General features: G+C 44.4%; 1 protein-coding gene across 12 annotated transcripts in view; it reads left to right on the top strand.

The window, feature by feature from the left end:
- The window catches only part of AKT3 (AKT serine/threonine kinase 3), a 265359-nt gene that overhangs the window by 164596 nt on the left and 74953 nt on the right, over positions 1–25810 (top strand). For all 12 annotated transcript variants that reach the window (XM_048843724.2, XM_048843729.2, XM_048843725.2 and 9 more), the window contains 2 exons: positions 5811–5876; positions 9073–9141. In XM_048843724.2, the coding sequence (XP_048699681.1) occupies positions 5811–5876; positions 9073–9141 (135 nt within the window). The remainder of the gene's footprint in view (positions 1–5810; positions 5877–9072; positions 9142–25810) is intronic.

The raw sequence follows: 25810 nt of genomic DNA, 5'->3' as shown, positions 1-25810 counted from the left end.
TAGGCTGTCGCTGTAAACTCTCCATGTAGCCGCTCTAAGCTGATGGGAGAGAGCTCTCCCATTGGCTAAATTATTCCAGCCCCTGCAAGTGGCGGTGGCTATGTCGGCTGGAGAAGCTGTAGTGTAGCTATAGAGTGGAGATGGGCAAATTACGGCCCATGGGCCACATCTGGCCCATGGGACCATCCTGCCCGGCCCTTGAGCTCCTGGCCGGGGAGGCTAGCCCCCGGCCCCTCCCAGCTGTCCCCCCTCCCCCGCAGCCTCAGCTCGCCGTGCCGCCAGTGCTCTGGGTGGAGGGACTGCGAGCTCCTGCCGGGCAGTGTGGCGGTGGGGCTGGCTCCGGCCAGGCAGCGTGGCTGTCAGTCCTGGTGCTCTGAGTGACATGGTAAAGGGGCAGGGTGCGAGGGGGTTGGATAAGGGGCAGGAGGTCCCAGGTGTAAGTCAGGGGACAGGGAGCAGGGGGCGGTTGGATGGGGTGGAAGTTGGTGGGGGGGTGATCAGGGGATGGGGAACAGGGGGTGTTGGATAGGCGTGGGAGTCCTGGGGGGGCTCTCAGGGGGCGGGGGTGTGGATAGGGGTCAGGGCAGTCAGAGGACAGGGAGCTGGGGGGGCGGTTAGGGGTGGGGGGTCCTGGGAGGGGGTGGTCAGGTGACAAGATGCAGGGGGGTTGGATGGGTCGGAGGTTCTGAGCGAGGCAGTCAGGGGGAGGAAGTGGCAGGGGGTGGATAGGGGGCAGGGACCAGGCTGTTTGGGGAGGCACAGCCTTCCCTGCCTGGCCCTCCATACAGTTTCGGAACCCCGATGTGGCCCTCAGGCCAAAAAGTTTGCCCACCCCGCTGTAGAGTGTAGCTCAAAGAGTTCAAGGCCAGCGGCACCGTCAAATCATTTAGCGTGACCTCCTGTGTAACACAGGCCCTTAAATTTCACCTAGTTACCCCTGTATTGTGCCCAGTAACTTATTGTGACCTTTGCAATATTTGGTGGTTTATGAAAACCCCAGCTGCTGGTATCAGATTATTATGTGAGAATTTTATCTTTCATCTTAAAGAAAGTAAATTTCTTGTCACGTGGAAAAGTTTAAAAATTTGAACTCTAGATGCTGCAATGTCAGAAGGCAAATCCAAAGAACCCCAATCTGATGATTTTTGTTGGCCTGACTCACGATATTTGAGTGCCTGGGGTTGGCAAAACTGATAACGATAAAATTCTAATCGGATTTTTCTCATGCATTTTATATATTTCACTTTTAAAATATCACTCTATACATTTTTGCTTTTAAATATAACTGTGGGATGAACTGTGATATGCCAGAACTTGCAGCCAAGGAGGATGGGGGCTATGGTGGCTTTGTGTCTTCCTGGTTCTGGACAGCTCCAAGGGCTAGAGCAGTTCTCAATGCAGTTTAGACAATCCTGTGGGTGTACAGTGACTGCTTCTGTTTGTTCTATGGGTGTAAGTGCTCTTCAGAGCAGCCCTACCCCCAACACCTTTGTCCTCAGCATGGCCCTTATGTTAGTGCTTGTGTAGGGGTCCCCAGGAGGCAGTCTTATGGCTATTTTTCTTAGTTCCTGTGCTGAGAGAATCCTTACCTGGCTGCATGCAGGGCCTTTAGAGTCCCTTTAAGCCATTTTCTTGCCCTTTTGCCCAGTGTAAAAGTGCCATAGTTGGGGTGGCTTTTATATCAGTTAGACAAAACCAATATTTTGGCTTCCCTTTTTTATGCTGATGGCTGCTGCAGTAACACTGAACTTAAAATAAAGTTAAAATAATATACTTATTTTTCTATCTCTGTGTAGCAGGTTCTGCTCTCCATTAAACTAGTGAAAATCTAAAGTAATTCTGTTGAGATCAATGAAGTTACTCAGTTTACTTCAGAGAGCAGAAGCTTGCCCATTAGGATAGTGCCGGAGACCCAGATTTTTTGTTTAGTTTGATCTCACCCATGTTAACCGAGTAGCTTTAATGTCTGAGGAAGCAACACATTCCTTAATCTCTCAACTTTGACCTCTCTAGATTACTTTTAATAACTCTGGAGGCAGTGGTGTTCAGTTTTCCATGGCTGATAGGGTGGTAGTGATGATGTGAGGTCCTGGTGAAGTTTAGAATGGGGGATATATTTGGGTCTTCAGAAAATTTGGTAGATTCTCTTTCCCTTCCCACCACATGCAAAAATATGACAGGCTGGTAGGCACAGTTGATTGGCACACTAACATCAAATATATCCACAGAGATTTATAAATAATGATAGCATTTAACCTCTGGAGCGGAGTGCTTAAATTGACACTTAAGAGCACAAGTTAAAATAAGTTCTTCAGTGTCAACCTAGTCTTCATTTAAGTACATCACATAGTTGACTAACAGCTTGGTATAATATGCACTAGTGAAAACTATGATTGTAACAGTAGGTGTGTTATGGGTCAGGTTTGAGATGTAATGGCACAGCTGTTTATGGAAAGGTTGTATGGTATCTGCCCAGTTCAATTTTTGTGACAGATCAAACATGGCATTTGTCTGGAACTTGCTACCAGTATTAAATCCTGGGCCAATGAGATCATTGACAGCTTTTAATACCCTATACTTCATGAACCATTGAGGTTATAAACAAAATTTAGAAATCTTTGATAATTCCCAGCCTTTCATTTGTACACATTTGTTTGCACCTCAAGCACAGTGAGATATATTGGACCTAAACTTTGCATTTAATTTAATTTGTTTCTTTTCCCACCACTTAAATTCTGGCATGATTTTTGAGAATCGCTAAAACTATAAACTAAGAGGCACATCCTCAACTGGTGCTCCAGTGTCAATTTACACCATCTAAGGATCTGCCTCTTAGTTTCTTATCCGCTCAAGAATGGGGTTTTCAGCAGTATTCCATGTTGGCCAAACTCAGGTTTAATTGAAATCAATGAGAGCAGAATTAGGCCAATGCTTAGTGCTTTTGAAAATTCCATTCTAATGCTCTGTGCTACCTAAAGCAGCTGGGAATCCTAGCTTTCAAATGAAATAAAGTATTAATCTCTAAGTCTAAAGCTTGTGATGTAACAACTATGAAAATCGTGCCAGAATTGAACACCAGGAGTGAGGAAGCAAGATAAGAATTAGAATAACTTGATTTTTATAGTATTGTTACCAAATGTGTCTCAAATGGCATTGTGGGATTCCATGTTTGCTTACGTGTCAGAGATTCCTTATATTATGTTCCCATCTCCATATATAGAATACTGATCATTGATATCCAGTTGGGGCTGGTTGGTGCTCATCACTTCTGAAACTCAGGCAGATATCTAAATGACTTAACGCTCCTATTTTTGAAAATCTTCGCTGTTTTGAAATGTGCTCAGTTTACAAGTAATACAGTTTTTTTCCTAACTTTTAGTCCTGTGAATTCAACCTGAGAAATCAAGCCTCAGTCCTTTTTCCCACATCACCACTAATAAAGGTTCTGCAGGCCAAAGTAGGCCCTTGAATAAACCTGCACAGTCCTGCTACCTATAATGGGTTTGCATAGGTATCACTGATTGGAACTTAACAATTCTGTCAGTGTGTTTTGTGCAAGCGGGAATAGAGCCCTCCTTGCATACTCATAGCTGTGTGATCTTTGCAGAGGTACCAAGCGTAAAGTGCACTAAAATCTTACGCCCTGATCCTACAAACACTTAAATATATGTTTAATTTTGCTTTTGTGTGTGGTTCCATTTACATAATACGAGTAATGTTATGCACGTTTTAACTATTTGCAGGGTGAGGGCCTTATTCAGTAACTAAAAATAAACAAGTATGATGTAGTAAAAACAGACAGCAGATCTGTTGAATCCGAGGGTTCCATTTTTACATAGTCACTGTTCAGAGCAGAATTGTAATGTCATTTTATTTACTTTTGTTATTTGAATGTTAAGTTCTCTACAATGTTTCAGCAGCTCCATAAATCTTAAATAATAGGTAAATTTTGTACTTCACTGTAGTTGTTTTTCCCCATGAAATCAAGGGGCATTTGAGAGTCATCCTATTGGTGATTAACGTAAGTAGTTTGTTTCCACGCTGAAAAGGAAGACCTTTTCTCCCCCATCCCTAATCATAGTAGTATTTGTGCTTCGCTTCGTCTTCTCTTGAGTGTGGATATGGAAACTGCTTGTCACCTCAAATTGTATTTTAGACTTCTTGGGAAAGGAGTCAAAGCAGATGTAAACTTTTATTTAAGATATGAAATTGATATTATGATTATTGATATTATTTAAGGTTTAGGGAAGTATTGAGATGTTTTATTAAATTAACTGAACAGGAAAAATATGAAAAAGATTTGAAATAAGTTAGGGCCAATCCATGTGTAGATTCAAGTGTGAAGATTAACTGAACAGGAAAAATATGAAAAAGATTTGTAACAAGTTAGGGCCAATCCATGTAAAGATTCAAGTGTGAATTGCTGGAGCCAGAAATATATTCTGATATATCATTACATGCTTTCCGGAAAAATAACGATGAAGTGAAGAGAGAGGAATTCTTGTTGTTTTTCATGGATACTAAATCTACTCTCAGACTTTCAGACAATAAAAAAGGGGGAGGGGAATATTCACAAAGCATATGAAGTAGAATTCTAAAAAGTAACGTGACATTGCCCTTTCTAGTTCTTTATGGAAATTTTTTTTATAAACTTCTAAAAATGTGTTAGAAAATCCTCATAGTTCCTCCACTAAACTGTTTTAATGCCTTCCTGTTGTATGTGGTAGTATTACATTCACCCAACATTTCAGTGCTATTCATTTTCATACACTAAATGACACCATAAAGTTTTAACCACTAACTTTTTGTTGCTGTTATTTTTAACTTCTTATTTTGACAGTCTTCTTTTCAGTATAATTTATAACTCCTGCCATCTTTGGTTAATTTGTAGCTTAAGGGTATCTTTTCTTCATAGTTTAGACTAATTAATATGTACAGTGCAATAGCGTTACATTTTCATTACTTCTATCGCTATTTAAAAAGTATACTTTGAACAAATGCATTTGCTTGTTATTTCTGATATTTCTGATTCGCACCAAACTAATCTTCCATTCACTATGATATTCAGCAGTTGCTAGGCAACCCACACAGTAAGTTGCTGACCCTCCTACCCTTTTTAAGATAATGCATCTAGCAGAGGGGTTATTTTAAGGAATTTTCTTTGTGAACCACAAATCAGACTTATGTTTTTGATGTTATTGAGTTAAATTATTTTAAAACTCTAATTTATCATTTAGAGATTTATTGCTACTCTAATTATGAGTTAGTTGTAAAAATTTAGAGAGCCTCTGAAAATGTTAGTTTCTTTCATATTAAGATTAATTTGGGTGTGATACATGCAATTGCCTCCCAAATTTTATCCATTTGCATTTGATACAAAAATAAATTGTTAATGATTAATAAAAACTTGTAGACTGTTACATGTGTAATACTAGATGCTTCACAGCAGAACGACTATGTAGGACCATAAGTTGTCTGTATTTTTAAACCATCAATTCCTTAATAATTTCCTCATATACAGAAAGTAGTATAATAATTCATCCATAGCACTAGAAAAAATAGGGACTCAAATACAGGGTGTGTTAATTCATCTTTTTCCACATTAAGAGCTACGTTTAATTTTCTATCTGTGTTTTTAGAATATATTTGAATGATAGAATTCTTTGAAAAGAAATAGTACATTCAGTTTTGACAATTGTTATCTCATTTTAAGATTTTGTATCTTTGTCTTTCCTGAAGTAGTGAAATTAGACTTATAAATTATATTTAATTTTCATCTCTCAATTCATGTTGAACCCTTTGTTATTCAGGATGAAGTGGCTCACACTCTTACAGAAAGCAGAGTATTAAAAAACACTAGACACCCTTTTTTAACGGTAAGTATTGGGAATACAGAATAATTTTTTTAAATGGGTAATTTTTAACCTGAGAGATATACAGTTATTGGAAAGAAGTTGTAAATAAATGCATTTTAAAACTTTGTATAACTCATGTGACTTAGGGTGGCAAATATCTTGAGTTTATGGTAAACAATATTAGAGTTTGGAAAATGCATTTAAGGTTTGTGGTTTAGAAATACTAATGGATCTAATAGTTTGATAGAGCTTAAATTATATGAAAGCAAAAAAGTTAGTTGTAAACTTAATGTTGCATTTTTTGTGTGGATTTGTTTATCCACTAAAATAAAAATTGTTAAGTTGTAGAATTTTTTACACATTGTCAAGAGACTAATTAGAAGAAAGTGGATTTTAAACGGTTCGAAATTGAAGGCATGATATTGAAACACAGTTTGTGCCTGGCAAACATAAGGTAGAATAACAATAGTTCAGTATCTTTGTGTACTGTGTGCTGATTAAATGTTTTAGAATACGTAATATGGACAATAAAATGTATTCACCATTTTTATTATGTATTAACAAAATAAAGGAAATAGAATCACAAATTAAATCCATTTGAGGTTCACTGCAAATTAAGGTTAGTCTACAGTTAAGGAAACCAGCTTCCCAATATAAAACTAAGTTAAATCCCTCCTCACTCTCAATTTACCCAAAAATATATTGATGTCAAATTTTCAGAAAATTAAGAAAAACAAATAGTTTTATTCTGGTCTTCTACTGTGTTCAAAAAACAATGCTTAGTGGGTTGTAACGTTAATCTAGGAGACTATTATAGATTTTTCTTTCTTATTTTTGAAAATAAGGCTAATTATAATATGAACATGATGAACTATATATAAACTGATTTATAAACAAACCATTTAGAAAGCAATGGATATATGGATGATAAAGGTTTTTTGGATATATATTAAACTAGATATATTAAAACATTATTATAAAAGTATATTGGGAGAAATGAGAACTTCAGAAGTTTCTTAAATTTCAGAGTATAAAGAGAGGCAAGAATATGTCTGGCATAGCCCATTTCAGAATCTAGAACATGTGACGGTAGATTCATCATCTCTTAAAGTGCCTTCCATGCTTATGATGCTGAACAAATAGTAGTGATATGATCATTTACCAGTTGTAGATTTGTTTGTTCACTCAAGATAAAAGAAACCCACACTCAATGTCTGGAAGGTCATTTCCTAAAATGTTAGTGTTTGTAACAAGAAAGATTAAATAAATTAACAAAATTATTATTTAGCATTAAGCAGAAAGTAAATAGAAAACTCCTCATCTTCGGCTTCAAGTCAATCCTGTAACTCTGGTTCTTGAACTCTGCCTTCTTATAGATGAGGTCTTCCCAGAGTTTCCCAAGCCAGCCCCTCTTGTAGTCCTTCTCAAGCTGGTCAGGAAGTGGTTTTCCCCTTCTGCAGGAATTTGAGATTTCAAAAAGCTTTCCTAGTCCCAACTGGGATGACAGGTCAATTCTGAAAATTTTTATGAACCAAATATCTGAAAGAAATATTACATTGGTTCAGTGAAAACGTTTTGTTTAATTAATTTCAAAATGTTTCATTTTGATTGTGAACTTTTAAATTTTTGAACTGTTTTTACTAAACATTAAATTTTGAAATGAAGTGATTTCACACTGAAAAATTGAACTTCTGTTTTGAAAATGCTGAGAATGGGGCACTAATAATTTCAGTTTTCTTGTTTTTTTTTTTTTTAATTCAAACAAGAAATTTGTCAAAAGAAAAAAGCTTGGTTTTGATGAAACGGCAGTTTCCAACAAAAAAAATTTAGTCAAATTTGTGACCAGCTTCTTTTAAGTAAAGATAAATAGGGGGGAAGATAAGCTGAAATTAACTTCGTTCTTCAGGGAATAGTGTCTCTACTGCATACATTGATATCATTTCTTAGTTTCTCCCTTTAAAAAGTACTAATTTTTTCCTTCAAAGTCATATATGTAATTCAGATATTCAATTTCATCATAAACTCTCTGTATAGCATAATGTCCTGTTGTGATAACTTGTTCATTTTGCTGTTTTAAAAGCTATTTTATGGAGGCTGAGGCTGACATTATAGCTATACTTGGCAGACCAAGTAGACATTTTGGGCCAAATTGTGCTAAGCTTGTCCAGTAGCACAAAGGAGAATATGACGCATATGGGTACAAGGGGTGGGGAGTGGGCAAAGCCTTGGCCTTGCTCCTCAAACCACTGGTCACATAGCTGGTATGTCTGGGAGCTATATGCTGTACCAGGTGTAGATCCAGCACAGTTTTCTCCCTTCCCAGAGCAGCCGGGAGAACAGCAGGGCAGTTGACTCCCTTAGCCACAGTCTCCCTCCTGGGCTACTCTAGGGACAGCACAACAACGTGCAGCTCTACTTACTCTAGGTACGTTGTTAAGTCATGATCTATCCTTTCATAATTACATTGAATCTTGCTACACTGCATTTCAAATAATTGGGCCAAATGCATATCTGTAATGGATTTATAGTCAGTAGATTTACACCAGGAATGACTTTGGCCCATCATGAGCCATTCAAACCTTGGGAAGTCAAAATTTTAAATTATATGAATAATAAATGTTAATACTTTTTAAAAGTTATATATAATTCTATATATTATTCATGTGGCACTGAAAAAATCTTCAGCATTGTACAGTACATTAAAATAAAGGCAGTACTGCTCTGAAGATAAGACAGACAGACATAGGGATCACATTGAAGGTTCCTCCTTGCTCCCCTTCTCCCACAATATTATAATATTTCTTCTTATGGGTACCATGGGAAAAGTTGACTTGAGTGGTATTAGAATGAGGAGAGGACTATGGTGGAAGATGTGTGGCTAATACTACACATTTGGAAGTGAGGAAGACATTTCATTTCATAGTAGGATTAGAAATGCCAGTAGAAAACTCTGCTTATTTTTAATGGCAACATAGTAAAAAATAATTATCTTATTAATGTACGCTCTGCTGAGTGAGCAAAACGTGTAGACTTTTCTTGTCAATGGCTTTCATAGTAGAGTGCTTCAGATAGAGAAGTAGGAAACAGTGATGATACATTCCAGCAATCAGATTTGTCTGTTTAACAAGATACCGCTACATTTTTGCTACCATTCTAATTACTAGAAATCAGGTTAATATGTGAAGATAATTTTTTTTTGTTTTTTCTTCTCTTTAAGTCTTTGAAATATTCCTTCCAGACAAAGGATCGTTTGTGTTTTGTGATGGAGTATGTTAATGGGGGAGAGGTGAGTCAAAGAAAAAAAAATTGCATTTACACTGGTATTGTTGCCATTAGGTAGTATTTTTAAAGATGTATTTTGTCCTGAAATTTTCAACTTCCTCAAAGTTCACTGGATTTTTTAAAAATTATTTGTGTTTGATTTAATTTTTTTAAAATAGGAAACTACCTATAAAAAGTTTAGGGCCAGATTTTCAGAAGCATGCTTTGATTTTTGAAAATCTTGTTTGTTTTATTTTAAAGTTTCAGTGCATGTCAAAGAAATAAGTTTCGCGTTATAGCTAGCAGTCTAGCCATGGGCATGCCTACTAGAGACTCTTCCCTCCTGCAGCCTGTACTCCTCCCTCCAAGTCTCATGCAGGTTGCTACATCTTTCCTTTTAACAACTGTAGTTGTCTCTTTTGTACAAGTGTTTGACTTGCAGGGGCCAGAGGTTACTAGTACATAATCCACCCATAGGGACGTGGCCTTTAGAGCCATCCCATTGCTGCCTGTTAGGCCTCATAATTCTTCAGTTGTGCTGGTCTTTGGTAGCCTACTTCTTGTTTATGTTATCACTGTTGGTGGGGCACTTGCTGCCGTCCTGTTGCTGCCTTTATTCTGTTGGTTGGTGTCCTGTTGGTCCTCTGTATTGCTCATATACTTAATTTCTTCCAACTCTCCTGTGTCAGGCCAGTTGACAATTGAGGTTCTTCTTGTGTCTTCACCTGCCTGTCCATCACTACACTGCAGTTGTCTTCTGTTTTGTCTCTGCCACTGTTCTGAATCTGTACCTACCTTATTTGACCTGTGTTCCATTGCAGCTTGAACTGTTACCTTGTGCCACTGCTTTGTGTGGCTGTTTGAAGGTTGGACTGTAGACTTGCTTACCTCTGTGTAGTGGCCTTAGGTCCTTGGCTCTTTTGTTGTAGTGGAATGTCCACTTAGCTTGGCATTCCCTTAACTGTTTTAGTGTACTGTCCTTTGTTCCTTTGCTGGGCTGCAGCTGACAGTCCTTCCTGAGAAGTAAAGTCTTGGTTCTCTTGTCAGTCTCTGTCCTGGGTGGCTCTCTATTCCCTGGGAGGCTCTCTATTCCCTGGGCATCTGAGAGTGCTGTCCAGAGCAGTCACAATGGAGCACTCTGATGGGGCTAAAACATTGTCGTGGGTGGTTCTGGGTACGTATCGTCAGGCCCCCGTTCCCTCCCTCCCTCCGTGAAAGCAAGGGCAGACAATAATTTCGCGCCTTTTTTCCTGAGTTACCTGTGCAGACGCCATACCACGGCAAGCATGGAGCCCGCTCAGGTAACCGTCACCCTATGTCTCCTGGGTGCTGGCAGACGCGGTACGGCTTTGCTACACAGTAGCAGCAACCCATTGCCTTCTGGCAGCAGACGGTGCAATACGACTGGTAGTCGTCCTCGTCGTGTCCGAGGTGCTCCTGGCCACGTCGGCTGGGAGCGCCTGGGCAGACATGGGCGCAGGGACTAAATTTGGAGTGACTTGAGCAGGTCATTCTCTTTAGTCCTGCAGTCAGTCCTATTGAACCGTCTTATGGTGAGCGGGCAGGCGATACGGACTGCTAGCAGTCGTACTGTACCATCTTCTGCCAGGCAGGCAAGAGATGAGGATTGCTAGTAGTCGTATTGTACCATCTTCTGCCAGGCAGGCAAGAGATGGGGATGGCTAGCAGTCGTACTGTACCATCTTCTGCCGAGCAGCCATGAGATGTGGATGGCATGCAGTCCTTCTGCACCATCTGCTGCCAGCCAAAGATGTAAAAGATAGATGGAGTGGGTCAAAACAAGAAATAGACCAGATTTGTTTTGTACTCATTTGCCTCCTCCCCTGTCTAGGGGACTCATTCTTCTAGGTCACACTGCAGTCACTCACAGAGAAGGTGCAGCGAGGTAAATCTAGCCATGTATCAATCAGAGGCCAGGCTAACCTCCTTGTTCCAATAAGAACGATAACTTAGGTGCACCATTTCTTATTGGAACCCTCCGTGAAGTCCTGCCTGAAATACTCCTTGATGTAAAGACACCCCCTTTGTTGATTTTAGCTCCCTGAAGCCAACCCTGTAAGCCGTGTCGTCAGTCGCCCCTCCCTCCGTCAGAGCAACGGCAGACAATCGTTCCGCGCCTTTTTTCTGTGCGGATGCCATACCAAGGCAAGCATGGAGGCCGCTCAGCTCACTTTGGCAATTAGGAGCACATTAAACACCACACGCATTATCCAGCGGTATATGCAGCACCAGAACCTGGCGAAGCGATACCGGGCGAAGAGGCGACGTCAGCGCGGTCACGTGAGTGATCAGGACATGGACACAGATTTCTCTGAAAGCATGGGCCCTGCCAGTGCATGCATCATGGTGCTAATGGGGTAGGTTCATGCTGTGGAACGCCGATTCTGGGCTCGGGAAACAAGCACAGACTGGTGGGACCGCATAGTGTTGCAGGTCTGGGACGATTCCCAGTGGCTGCGAAACTTTCGCATGCGTAAGGGCACTTTCATGGAACTTTGTGACTTGCTTTCCCCTGCCCTGAGGCGCATGAATACCAAGATGAGAGCAGCCCTCACAGGTGAGAAGCGAGTGGCGATAGCCCTGTGGAAGCTTGCAACGCCAGACAGCTACCGGTCAGTTGGGAATCAATTTGGAGTGGGCAAATCTACTGTTGGGGCTGCTGTGATGCAAGTAGCCCATGCAATCAAAGATCTGCTTGATATCAAGGGTAGTGACCCTGGGAAATGTGCAGGTCATAGTGGATGGCTTTGCTGCAATGGGATTCCCTAACTGTGGTGGGGCTATAGACGGAACCCATATCCCTATCTTGGCACCGGAGCACCAAGCCGCCGAGTACATAAACCGCAAGGGGTACTTTTCGATAGTGCTGCAAGCTCTGGTGGATCACAAGGGACGTTTCACCAACATCAACGTGGGATGGCCGGGAAAGGTACATGACGCTCGCATCTTCAGGAACTCTGGTGTGTTTCAAAAGCTGCAGGAAGGGACTTTATTCCCAGACCAGAAAATAACTGTTGGGGATGTTGAAATGCCTATATGTATCCTTGGGGACCCAGCCTACCCCTTAATGCCATGGCTCATGAAGCCGTACACAGGCAGCCTGGACAGTAGTCAGGAGCTGTTCAACTACAGGCTGAGCAAGTGCAGAATGGTGGTAGAATGTGCATTTGGACGTTTAAAGGCGCGCTGGCGCAGTTTACTGACTCGCTTAGACCTCAGCGAAACCAATATTCCCACTGTTATTACTGCTTGCTGTGTGCTCCACAATATCTGTGAGAGTAAGGGGGAGACGTTTATGGCGGGGTGGGAGGTTGAGGCAAATCGCCTGGCTGCTGGTTACGTGCAGCCAGACACCAGGGCGGTTAGAAGAGCACAGGAGGGCGCGGTACGCATCAGAGAAGCTTTGAAAACCAGTTTCATGACTGGCCAGGCTACGGTGTGAAAGTTCTGTTTGTTTCTCCTTGATGAAACCCCCCGCCCCTTGGTTCACTCTACTTCCCTGTAAGCTAACCACCCGCCCCTCCTCCCTTCAGTCACCGCTTGCAGAGGCAATAAAGTCATTGTTGCTTCACATTCATGCATTCTTTATTCATTCATCACACAAATAGGGGGATGACTGCCAAGGTAGCCCAGGAGGGGTGGTGGAGGAGGGAAGGAAAATGCCACACAGCACTTTAAGCACAGCACTTTAAAAGTTTACAACTTTAAAATTTATTGAATGACAGCCTTCTTTTTTTGGGGCAATCCTCTGTGGTGGAGTGGCTGGTTGGCCGGAGGCCCCCCCACCGCGTTCTTGGGCGTCTGGGTGTGGAGGCTATGGAACTTGGGGAGGAGGGCGGTTGGTTACAGAGGGGCTGCAGTGGCAGTCTGTGCTCCAGCTGCCTTTGCTGCAGCTCAACCATACACTGGAGCATACTGGTTTGGTCCTGCAGCAGCCTCAGCATTGAATCCTGCCTCCTCTCATCATGCTGCCGCCACATTTGAGCTTCAGCCCTGTCTTCAGCCCGCCACTTACTCTCTTCAGCCCGCCACTTACTCTCTTCAGCCCGCCACCTCTCCTCCCGGTCATTTTGTGCTTTCCTGCACTCTGACATTATTTGCCTCCACGCGTTCGTCTGTGCTCTGTCAGTGTGGGAGGACAGCATGAGCTCGGAGAACATTTCATCGCGAGTGCGTTTTTTTTTCTTTCTAAGCTTCACTAGCCTCTGGGAAGGAGAAGATCCTGTGATCATTGAAACACATGCAGCTGGTGGAGAAAAAAAAAGGGACAGCGGTATTTAAAAAGACACATTTTATAAAACAGTGGCTACACTCTTTCAGGGTAAACCTTGCTGTTAACATTACATACATAGCACATGTGCTTTCGTTACAAGGTCGCATTTTGCCTCCTCCCACCGCGTGACTACCCCCTCAACCTTCCCCCCTCCCTGTGGCTAACAGCGGGGAACATTTCTGTTTAGCCACAGGCAAACAGCCCAGCAGGAATGGGCTCCTCTGAGTGTCCCCTGAAGAAAAGCACTCTATTTCAACCAGGTGACCATGAATTAGATCTCACTCTCCTGAGGATAACACAGAGAGATAAAGAACGGATGTTGTTTGAATGCCAGCAAACATACACTGCAATGCTTTGTTCTACAATGATTCTCGAGTACGTGTTACTGGCCTGGAGTGGTAAAGTGTCCTACCATGAAGGACGCAATAAGGCTGCCCTCCCCAGAAACCTTTTGCAAAGGCTTTAGGACTACATCTAGGAGAACCGCAAATGCCAGGGCAAAGTAATCCTTTCACATGCTTGCTTTTAAACCATGTATAGTATTTTAAAAGGTACACTCACCAGAGGTCCCTTCTCCGCCTGCTGGGTCCAGGAGGCAGCCTTGGGTGGGTTCGGGGGGTACTGGCTCCAGGTCTAGGGTGAGAAACAGTTTCTGGCTGTCGGGAAAACCGGTTTCTCCGCTTGCTTGCTGTGACCTATCTACAACCTCATCTTCTTCATCCCCAAAACCTGCTTCCGTATTGCCTCCATCTCCATTGAAGGAGTCAAACAACACGGCCGGGGTAGTGGTGGCTGAACCCCCTAAAATGGCATGCAGCTCATCATAGAAGCGGCATGTTTGGGGCTCTGACCCAGAGCGGCTGTTTGCCTCTCTGGTTTTCTGGTAGGCTTGCCTCAGCTCCTTCAGTTTCACGCGGCACTGCTTTGGGTCCCTGTTATGGCCTCTGTCCTTCATGCCGTGGGAGATTTTGACAAAGGTTTTGGCATTTCGAAAACTGGAACGGAGTTCTGATAGCACGGATTCCTCTCCTCAAACAGCGATCAGATCCCGTACCTCCCGTTCGGTCCATGCTGGAGCTCTTTTGCGATTCTGGGACTCCATCATGGTCACCTGTGCTGATGAGCTCTGCATGGTCACCTGCAGCTTGCCACGCTGGCCAAACAGGAAATGAGACTCAAAAGTTCGCGGTTCTTTTCCTGTCTACCTGGCCAGTGCATCTGAGTTGAGAGTGCTGTCCAGAGCGGTCATAATGGAGCACTCTGGGATAGCTCCTGGAGGCCAATACCATCGAATTGTGTCCACAGTACCCCAAATTCGAGCCGGCAACGTCAATTTAAGCGCTAATCCACTTGTCAGGGGTGGAGTAAGGAAATCGATTTTAAGAGCCCTTTAAGTCGAAATAAAGGGCTTCATTGTGTGGACCGGTGCAGGTTTACATCGATTTAACGCTGCTAAATTCGACCTAAAGTCCTAGTGTAGACCAGGGCTGAGCATAGTAGGTCAGGTTTGTCATATCTTGCAAAATGAACCGTTAATTTCCCGATGACACTTCTGGCCTGAGTTTTTTTTCCAGGTAGTTCACCTCCCAGAAATTGGAGTAGTAACCTGCTTTGACCATGTAACTTTTAATAACAGGAATTAACTTTTTTCCAGGGTTCAGATGGGATTTCATGAGGCTGTAGTCACCTTCTCTTGATTACTTTATTTGTTGTACATCTTACACTGTTCTGTGTATGCTCTGCTCCGAATTGGGCGTTAATTCCTGACTAGCTCATCTTAACTATGCCTCCTTTTTCAGGTGTGAAGCATGTATCCATCTCATGATGTTTTCTCTTAAATCTGCTGGGATTACTACTCAGTTTCCTTTAAAAAATTTTTTTTTTGAGTCTTGCACACACAGCTCAACCCTCACCTGCAGGTACTTGCTCCTTGGCATCTGGCCAGCCTTGCAATATGAACTGTTTGTGCCTGTAGCACCCCACTCTATTCAGTGTTTTGTTTGTTTGCCTGGAGCCCCCCATCCGAAGTGTGAATGTACTGTAATGTATTGATAGATTCTATCTCCTGTTCCACAAAGCCATCAGTGTTGTGCTCTGGAAGGTATGCCTCACTCAATATATCTGCTGCCAGTAGTGACTTTCTTGTACAATACCTTATGTGTACATCAGCATGCTGGAGTCTATAATGTGTTGTTGTCACTTGGGTGCTCTCAGCAATGACTTCATGATATTTTCTCATAGCTTCTGATCAGGGTGCACAACTATGCTGCGCCCAAAGATGAACTGTTGGAGTTGTTCCATTCCACATACCACAGCCCATGGATCCTTTCCTATCTGTGCATACGCTCTGTGTCTGTCAGGGCTCTAATAGCAAATTCTGTGGGCTTCTGACTTTGTTGCTCTTAGGTCTTCTTCTGAGACATCTGAGACTGAAGCTCTAGCTGCTCTGCAGGGCAGTAGTACTTCAGGACTGATGCCTGGCTTATGATTTTCTTTACTCTTTCAAATGCTGCTTCTTGAGTCTCTCGCTATTCCCACACTGCATAATTGTGTGTTAACTGTCTCAAGGGCTCACAGACTTCTTATTGGTGTGCATTGAATCTGTGTAGACAGTTGGCCATTAATATAAACTGCTGGACTCCCTAAACTTCCTTTGGCCAGGGCATTTCCTTAATGCTTGTCATTTTCTTGGAGACTGGCTGGAGTCCCTCAGAGGTCAACAGATGTCTGACACAAGGGACCTCAGTTCTCCTTATCTTCAGCTTGTATGGATTCAACCCAGTATTCCACTCATGGCAGTAGTTTATGAGTTGCTGCATCTTGGTATCATGGGTGTGGATTACCTTGTTATAGACATATCCTTCTCTTACAATAAGAAAGTCATCAGCTGCAGTCTTTATGCCTGGGAGTCTGTCGGATGAGGCCTGGTTCAGTTTACACGGAACACCTCTGGGGCCAGATAGATGCCCAGAGGCATTCATACCCTTCAGTTCCTATCTCCACCTGCCAGAAACCATTTTTGATATCACTTTTGCCGTGGATAAATTGAATAGTGTGTCCTCAGTCATTGGTAATGGGTAGTGACTTCTCAGTGCTCTGTTCAGTGGTTTTGGGTCAATGCAGATTCTCTATTTACCTGAAGGTTTTCTCAGCGCTTATGGAATTCTGATCCACTCTCTGCTGGTTTCAGTGAGTGTAATGAGGCCTCTTTGCAGATTTGCTGGTTCCTTCAGGGGCTTCACTGGAGCTAATGGAACTCTGCATTTTTGTAGCCTTATGTGCAGCCCATGGGTGTCAGTTTCTGCAGCTTGCCCATCTCCTTGAAATATATCCTCATATTCTGCTTGAATGCTGGACAGGTCCATGTTGACTGTTCTCCCTCCTCTCTCACTTTAAGAATATTCTCCTATGGTGCATATTTGCCAAATTAGTAGCTGTCATAACTCCATAATCATACCTGAACACTAGGAGTTTGCATTTGGATTAGGAATTTGTCCTAATGACCAAGGACTTAAAGTGTAAGGGAGGCTCAAGAATATGGTGTAGCGGTGCCAGAGGGAGTAATTCAGAGGTTTAGATCAGAGGGTTAGATACCAGATGAGGAATCCTTCAGTCTTCCTGGTTTTGATTACATATATAACTTTTTTAACAGAAGTTAAAAAATAGTGTACATATTATATAAAGGTGTTAGAGATAGCATTTGTTCCAGAAACATAAGGAAGACATGCAAGTTGGTTTAACTGTGGTTTAACTAGGCTGCAACTTTAATAAGTATCAAACCTGGAAATAGATCTGGAAAAAACTTGTCCAGTGCAAAGCATCCTTCCTTTGAAATCCATTCCACCCAGGGCCAGATTTTCAGTTAGGCACAGGAGGCATGTGCCAAGGGGTGCCTAAAAGTTAAGTGGGTTAAAAGTTTCATATTTACAGAAAACATGAAGGTCGGCTATAGGCAGGGGGGCACTAAAGATGCTGTGCCTAGGGGCTCATGAGATGTAAATCCGTCCCTGCTTCTACCTGGTGGAGAGCTGCCTGCTGGCAACCCCACTCCCATTATAGCTAGGCCCAGTACTGTTGCTGTGACCCAAACACCATCACATGGTACGAGGGTTAAAGTGGCGGGAAAGGTCCCCCCCACCCCCCTCATTGTACCGGTCATTCAGAGCCCCAGCCCTGCTCCTCACCTTCTTTAGGAGGTGCTTAATCCACTCCTGTCAAGGCTGAATCCCCACTCTGTCACTCCAAGTGCAGAAGGTAGGGGCCCTCAAGGATTCTAAAAATTAATACTTGTCACTCCAGTCTCTTCTCTCTGACCTTGGCTTGGAAAACACTGCCACCACCCAAATGCAAAAAAAAACCCCAAACCCTTGGACCCAGGAAGGAACACTTGGGAATTTGTCCTTATGGAGTACCCTCAAGCCCTTTCAGCCCCCCCTCCAGGGAAGAGCTGAGAAAGAAAACAAAGGAAATTAGCTGTGGCCACCAGCTAATCAAACAGCATATGTACAAACCTCTTAGGACACAAAAGTCCAAATCCCTCTTAAAAATTTTATTTTATTAAAACAAAAAAAGAAAATACATCTGGAACTTAGGCTGTTGCTAGATTTTAAAAGAGCAATTCCAAAAATTAAACACCCAAAATAGCTTTCTTGGGCATTCAACTTAAAGCAGGGATCGGCAAACCTTTGGCACATGGCCTGCCAGGGTAAGCCCCCTAGTGGGGTGGGCTGGTTTGTTTATTTGCCGTGTCCGCAAGTTTGGCCGATCGCAGCTCCCACTGGCTGCGGTTTGCTGCTCCAGGCCAATGGGGGCTGCGGGAAGCAGCGGCCAGCACATCCCTCGGCCTGTGCCGCTTCCCGCAGCCCCCATTGGCCTGGATCAGCAAACCGCAGCCGGTGAGAGCTACGATCGGCCAAACTTGCGGATGTGGGAGATAAACAAACCGGCCCAGCCCGCCAAGGAGCGTACCCTGGCGTGCCGTGTGCCAAAGGTTGCCGATCCCTGGCTTAAAGGTTACAAGCAAACAAAAGCATCTGGGGCTAGCATAGAGGGGATCCACAAGCCAAAATAAAGAATAAACATGATCGCATTTATCTAAATGTTCCCTATCTAAATGATTCCTTCTAGGTATGGATGTTAATTTTTCATACCTGGTTCAAACTTTACATAGCATTTCTGCTTATAGCATTGATGCTCTGTTCCTGCTTCTCTGAAGAACAGACACAAAAAAAAGTTTCTTTCCCCATTTAAAAAAGTTCTAGCCTTTCCACTGGCTCTTTTGGTCAGGTGCCCACTTTTTTTTTCTTTACCTGGGGAACTTTTTAACCCTTTACAGGTAAAACAAGTAAAGAACACCTATTCAGAGGGATTTTACAGCTAACTGGCTAGCTGGGTATCTATTAAATGGAGCTACACCGCCCTTCATTTATCACAACTCCCAATTCCAGTTTATCAGGAAACCAAACCCCCCTATTGAACAATCACATGCACTGGGCACCTGCCACCAAAAGGCACCAGCAGTTAGTGTGGCTGCAGTTTGATGCAATAAATTAGTATCACAACATATTACATACATTGTCTTGTATAGCAGAATGCGCTTAGTGATCATCTACTGCCCAAAATGTTATAAACTCCACTGCAGGAACAATCCCCCTGGCAGGGGAATATGCTGTATAATTTAATAGATGCTTCCTATCTCTAATTTTTATTATTTGGCAGTAAAGCTCAGAAATTTGCAGCAATGCAAAAATGTAACTTCTTCTGGAGAATATTCTGAATATGCCTATTTTCTCATTTTTTATAGTTTCAGTATATTTTCAGATTTAAACTTCAATATAAGACATTAATTGGTTGTTACCTATGTATTTATAACTCAGTAAAATCAGATTTTAAAACTAACCAGATGGTTTTCTCAACATTAAACCTTACAGTATTTGTCATATTTTGCATTTTTTCTCTTTTCTCATAGCTCTTATTTTGATTCAGCAGATACAGCAAACCACTTGGTTCTTCCTTATCAGAGCAGGTGATATTAATGTTTCTAGGCAAGACTTGAGAGGAATTACACCTTAACCAGGGGAAAAAAACAACTATATACGGTTGCTTCTTTTATTTTTAAGCTCCTGGTTTTATCCCATTTTCAACCATCTCTACATGTTGCAAATGACAATCCCTGCCTCAGATTGCTTACAATCTGAAACAAACATTACTTATTTCCTGAGGTGCAGAATATAGCTTGAGAGAGCATAAAAATTAAAATATCAAATAATTCCACATTCTTTTTTCAGTGATTAGTCATATGCACGTTGTACTGATGGTGCATATGCGCCCCTCAGCCCTTTTGAGCTGTGCTGAGGGCATATAAAGGTGAAGCGCACTGGCTGCATGTAACGGGGCAGGACTCACCACCGCTGTGCCTCTTGCTGGCTATCCTGGGAATTAGCATTCATTTTGTCACTCTTGCCTACACTTCTAGGACCCACGTTGCTCCCCAGGCTGCGGCATCCTCTTCTGGACACAGCCCTCCGATTCTCTCCCCGCTTCTGGGGGACCCGACAGCCCTCAGTCCAGCCACTTGCTTTGGTGGCAAACTGCAGTCTCTGGGCTAGCCACTTGCCTCAGTGGCAAACTGCAGTCAATGCACTGGCCGCTCCCCTCGGTGGCAAGTGGGAGGGATGGAAGGGGGACCCAGGTCTGTCCGCTAATTCGGGTCCCAGCCCAGGGACCCCATAGCTGGCAGCCACATATTGCTCCTCCTCCTGCTTCACCACCTGTTTCCGTGGGCCACTTCCCTGCAGCTCAAGCACCTTCTCTGCCCTGGAATCAAGGCCTTGGTCTGGCAGCCGGCAGGCTGGGGCTCCCTCTTCCTCCCCTGACTCTGCCCAGCCCTGCTGTGTCCGTGGAGCTCTCTCTCTCAGCCCTCCTACAAGGCAGTCAGTCCTCCTCCATTGGCCTCTAGGGAGAGACTGCTCCTATTTTGCTCAGCAGCCCTTTTTATATGGGCCAGCCTGGCCTTGATTGGCTTCTGTACTAAGCCTTCTCCCTATTGGCTGCCTCAATAAGCCCTATCCTAATTGGCTGGGTTCCGCACAGCATTCCCAAGGCTGCTTTAACCCTTCTTCTGCCTGTGTGGGGCAGCCGCCCCACCGCACAGCCATTCAGTGTCTCTGCCTAAAAGGTTGGAGACGGAGCCCTGACTGTCTGAGAGATTGCCAGCCTTTCTATATTAGTTCTTAGCTTTAATGGTTTTATAGTTTAGTTAGTCAATATATATATAGACATAGTTATCTGACTGTTGTAATCGTTAGTGTCTTAAATTTTTACTTGTTACTGGTATGGGTGTCATCTGGTTCTCCTGGATTCAAGCACTGCTCCTCATGCTAGAGATTCACACTTTCCCAGCAAATATGCAGTTTGTAAGTCCTTCAGTTCTTGTGCCAGGAAGGACAGAGAGAGAGAGAGGTTTGCATTCAAGTCTTCCTGATGACTGAGTCTATGAGACCCACTTCTCAACTGGGCTTGTTAGGACCCAACCCCTCCCACCCATAAAGGGAACTTTGGAGCCCAATAGAGCAAGTGTAGGATCTCTGCCTTAAAGAGCCCTGGTGGTGGCAGCTCAGACCACAATTATAAAGACGGCATCCTCCTCTGATAGACTGCAAAGGACCAGGAGCCCCATAGGTAGGTCACTTACCTAGGCTTCCTTTTAGAGGAATACCTCCCTGTGGCACCAAAAATCCTCTAATACTGCTTGGCTTAGAATGGTTCCCACTGAATTTCACTCTCATGCCAATTCCAACCGAATAGCACCGAAGTGCCTGGCACCAAATCCACTCCTTTGGGAAAGACCTCTGCCTAACCCTGGTGCCATCTGTCTCTATGGCCCCAGTGCCAATCCTCCTGGCACTGGAGCCAAGTCAACCAGGGCTGCACACTAAGGTTCCCTCCTTGACCATGGGAGACATTGTCATGTCACCCCAAGAAAATTTGGTTCAGCCCATCTGTTCATACTACCTCATCTTACAGCACCATAGAGCCGCAGATACATCTGAAATTGCAGTCTTCCTTGGTGTCAACTTTAGCAATGCTGGGGCACTCACTCTATGCACAGGTATGGCACTGTCAGTCCCTAACACATCAAGGTACACAACTTGGCCCCTGGAGCTCAGCATCTTTTAGAGTTGGAGAGTGAGGACGATCCATACCAATAGTATCTTTACTCAATGTTATATAGAGAGTCCAGCACTCTTCACAAGAGAGCTACAGGAAGCCTCAAAACCATGACTCATGGTTCCCTACCCCCTGGTCTCCAGGCTGTTATCTGCCAATGCCCCATGGTCCTGCTGGGGATCCTGGTGTGCTCAGAGCAACTTTAGCCAGAGGCAACAAACAGCACTGCCAGAAGGTTATTTCACACACAATATTGGCTCTACAGACCTCCCAACCACCCCTCCTGGCTCTGCTCCAGTCGCAGGTAGTGGAGGAAGAAATGAAAGAATAGGCCTAGAGAGCAACCTCCCAGTCTGGGCAACTCCATCCTCCCTGTCCCCGATGATGCTGTAATGCCACAAATGACCCCAGAGTTGGATGATTGCAAGGGTTTCCAAGACCTATTACAAAGGGTGACTGGGGCCCGCCAAATCCCTATTGACGAGGTACAGGAGCAGACACACAAGTTAGTGAACATACTCTAGGCCTCAAAATGGTAAAAATAGCCCTCTCCCTGTCAACAAGGCTATTATGGACCCTGCCAATACTCTGTGGCAGATGTCTGTTTCAGCAGCCCCTATCTTTTGTAGGGCATATTGTAAATACCATGTGCCTCCTAAGGTGTGGAATTCTTTTACATACATCTTCTGCCATCCTCCCTTGTAGTTACAGTGGCAAATGAAATGGTAAAACAATTCCGGCCCACACCAAAGGAGAAAGAGCCAGAGAGACTGATTTATGTGTTTGAAAAGCTTTACTCCTTGGCAAGCCTACAGTTCCATGTGTCCAATTACCAGGCCATATTGGCCAGGTATGAGTTCCACATATGTTAGAGGCTGTTTCCCTTTGTAGTAACCTGCCAAATGAAAGTCCTGCGGAATTTATATTGCTAGTCAATGAGGGCCAGCTAGTATCCAGGACAAGTCTGCAAACAGCACGTGATGTGGTGAATAGGCTGCCACATCTATGGCAATGGCAGTCATTATGTGACAGGCATCTTGGCTTCTGGGACTGAGGTTCCCCAGAGAAGTCCAAACAAAAGTGGAGGATCTGTCCTTTGAAGGGGCTGGATTATTCAGTTCCGAGATGGATGGGGCACTCCATATGTTGAAGGACTCACAAGCCACCTCACTTTCCATCAGAGTGTACACACCAGCTCCTAAGAGAAGATATATCAAACAGCCTTATACTTCACAGAGACAACTGTGCCATCCTTCTATCACCAAAGGACATTGGGGCCACCCAGGAAACATCAGTGCTTCCACAGGAGGAAACCACCCACTGCTTCCTCTCACACCTACCAAGCCTCAGAGTCCTAGAAATACTCGATTTGATGTGATGGTCGAGACATGTCTCGTGTGTGACTCCTGACGTTTCAGTCCTTCCCTTCAGAAATCATTTAGCTCACTCCAGGCACCTTTGGTCCCTTATCACTACAAACCAAAGGGCCATGGAGACACTAACACATGGGCACTCCACCAGATTTCAATGGTTACTACACCCAACTCCTCTTCCCCATCCCTTTTCATGGACCCTTCTTAAGAGAATCTTTTACATCAAGAGATCCTCATGCTCCTCTCTCTCGGAGTGATAGACTACGCAATGCAGGGGGAAAGGATTTTACAGCAACTATTTCCTTATTCTAAAGAAAAAGGAATCCATCCTTGAATCCTCAACACATTCACAAGTTGAAGTTCAGGGTGGTCACCGTCACATCAATGATCCTGACTCTGGACTCCGGAGACTGGTTTGCTTCTCTCGACCTTTTGGGATGTATCCTTTCACATCGCCATCATTATGCCTCACAAGAAGTACTTAAGGTTTACAGCGGGCCAGGACCACTATCAGTATTGAGTGTTGTCCTTTGCACTCTTCATGATACCAACTGTATTTACAAAGTTGCTATCAGTCGTGGCAACTTTTCTGAGAAGATGCATCATCAACATGTATCCTTACCTGGACAATTGGCTCATATGGGGGAAATCTCAGCAGGCCTCTGAAGCCTTCCGCACCGTAGTCTTTCAGATTTTAGCCCTAAAAGTCAACAAATAGAAATCAACATTAACTCAGGGTCGGAGGATTGAATTCATTGGTCCACTCCTAGACTCCTCCACATCCAGGACCTATCTACCTCAGGACAGAGTCAAGAACCTGTCTACCCTAATTCTCCAATGCGAGGGAAACCCATATACCAATGTAAGGTTATATCTCCACACTTCTTGGACACGTCGCCTTTTACATTTTTGTTACACTGCATGCCAGACTTCACTTCCACTGCGTGCTTTTTTGGTTCAAGCTGGTTTATACATCCTCCAAACATCACCTGGGTATGCCTTGTGTTATCCCACGCTGGGTTCTGTCTTCACCAATATGGTGGGGAAAAAACCCAATGAATGCCTGCAGAGGTGTCCCCTTCTGGGTGTCGCTGTCATCCAATACCATGAACACCGACACATCCTTGTTAGGATTGGATACCCACTTGGACAGATTAAAGATACAGGGTCTATGGTCCCCAAGGGAGAAGAGAATACACATCAGTTTCTTATAGCTCAGAGCTGTAGGGAAGGCCTGCCCTAATAGAAGGGCAGTTACTGCAAATCATGTCTGACAACATGACCACCAAGTTTTATATCAACAAAGAGGATGGAGCCAGATCTCTCCCATTCTGCCAGGAATTGGTGCATGAAACATTGGCTATCCCTGGTGGCAGTACACTTACCTAGACAGCGTAACACTTTCGTGGACAACCCCAGCAGACACTTCCTCACAAATTATAAGTGGGAGATTAAAGACAAGATACCGGAGGACATCTTCATGGACTGGGGAAATCTGAAGATGGACCTCTTAATCACTCACTATAACAAGAAATGTCCAAGATTTTGCTCGAGAGGTAGAATGAGCCCAGCATCCACAGTCAACATGTTCCTGATAACATGATCAAGAGACCTGTTATATGTTTATTCCCTAACTCTTCTGATTCTCAGAGTGCTCTGCAAACTCAAATAGGACTCGGCCAAGCTAATCCTCATAGTTCCAATGTGGTCCAGACAATTTTGATTCAGAGGTCTGCTGAATCTATCAGTATCCCAACCCAAAACGTTATCTACTCCTAGATCTCCTAGTTTAAGTAAGTAGGTGAGTACATGAGGGATCAAAGAATGTTTTGGTACCATTGATTTTTGATGACACCAGTGGGAAAACCTTGTCCATTTTTCCAGGTAGGTTTGCCTTGTTCATTCTTTTCTGGTGCTTATTAGAATTTCTGTAATTGGAGAGGAGCAGGCCTGCTCTATCAACAACACACATTCAGATGCCATGCTGTAAGACAGAGGTGGGCAAACTACGGCCCACAGGCCCGTCCTGCCTGGCCCTTGAGCTCCCGGCCAGGGAGGCTAGCCCCCAGCCCTCTCCTGCTGTCCCCCCTCTCCTGTAGTTACTCTGCTGCACCGGCAGTGTGACTTGCGCCCGTCCACCTCCCAGTCTTTCCAATAAGCCAGTCCTGCCGCTCTGAGTGGCATGGTAAGGGGGCAGGGAGTGGGGGGGGGGGCGGGGTTGGGGGGCTTGGATAAGGGGCAGGAGGTCCCAGGGGGCAGTCAGGGGATGGGGAGCAGGGGGCAGTTGGATAGGCATGGGAGTCCTGGGGGGGTCTGTCAGGGGGGCGGGGGTGTGAATAGGGGGCAGGGCAGTCAGGGGAAAGGGAGCATGGGGGGTTGGAAAGGGCGTGGGGTCCAGGGGGGTGGTTAGGGGCAGGGGTGTGGGTAGGGGTCGGGGCAGTCAGGGGACAGGGAGCAGGAAGCGGTTGGATAAGGGCCAGAGGATCCCGGGGGGGCAGTCAGGGGACAGGGAATATGGGGAGAGGTTGGATAGGTGTGGGAGTCCCGGGGGGCCTGTCAGGGGCTGGGGTGTGGATAGGGGTCGGGGGAATCCGGGGACAGGGAGCAGGGAGGTGGAGGGGTTGGATAAGGCGCAGGGTCCGGGGGGGCGGTTAGGAGCGGGCGGTCCTGGGAGGGGGTGGTCAGGGGACAAGGAGCAGGGGGCTAGGATGGGTCAGAGGTTCTGAGGGGGGCAGTCAGGGGACAAGGGGCTAGGCTGTTTGGGGAGACACAGCCTTCCCTGCCTGGCCCTCCGTACAGTTTTGCAGCCCCGATGTAAGTTTGCCCACTCCTGCTGTAAGATGTAGGGGTGCTAGGCT

The sequence above is a fragment of the Caretta caretta genome, chromosome 3 (assembly GCF_965140235.1).
Source record: "Caretta caretta isolate rCarCar2 chromosome 3, rCarCar1.hap1, whole genome shotgun sequence".
NCBI lineage: Eukaryota > Metazoa > Chordata > Testudines > Cheloniidae > Caretta > Caretta caretta.
This window is presented reverse-complemented; position numbering and strand designations above follow the sequence as displayed.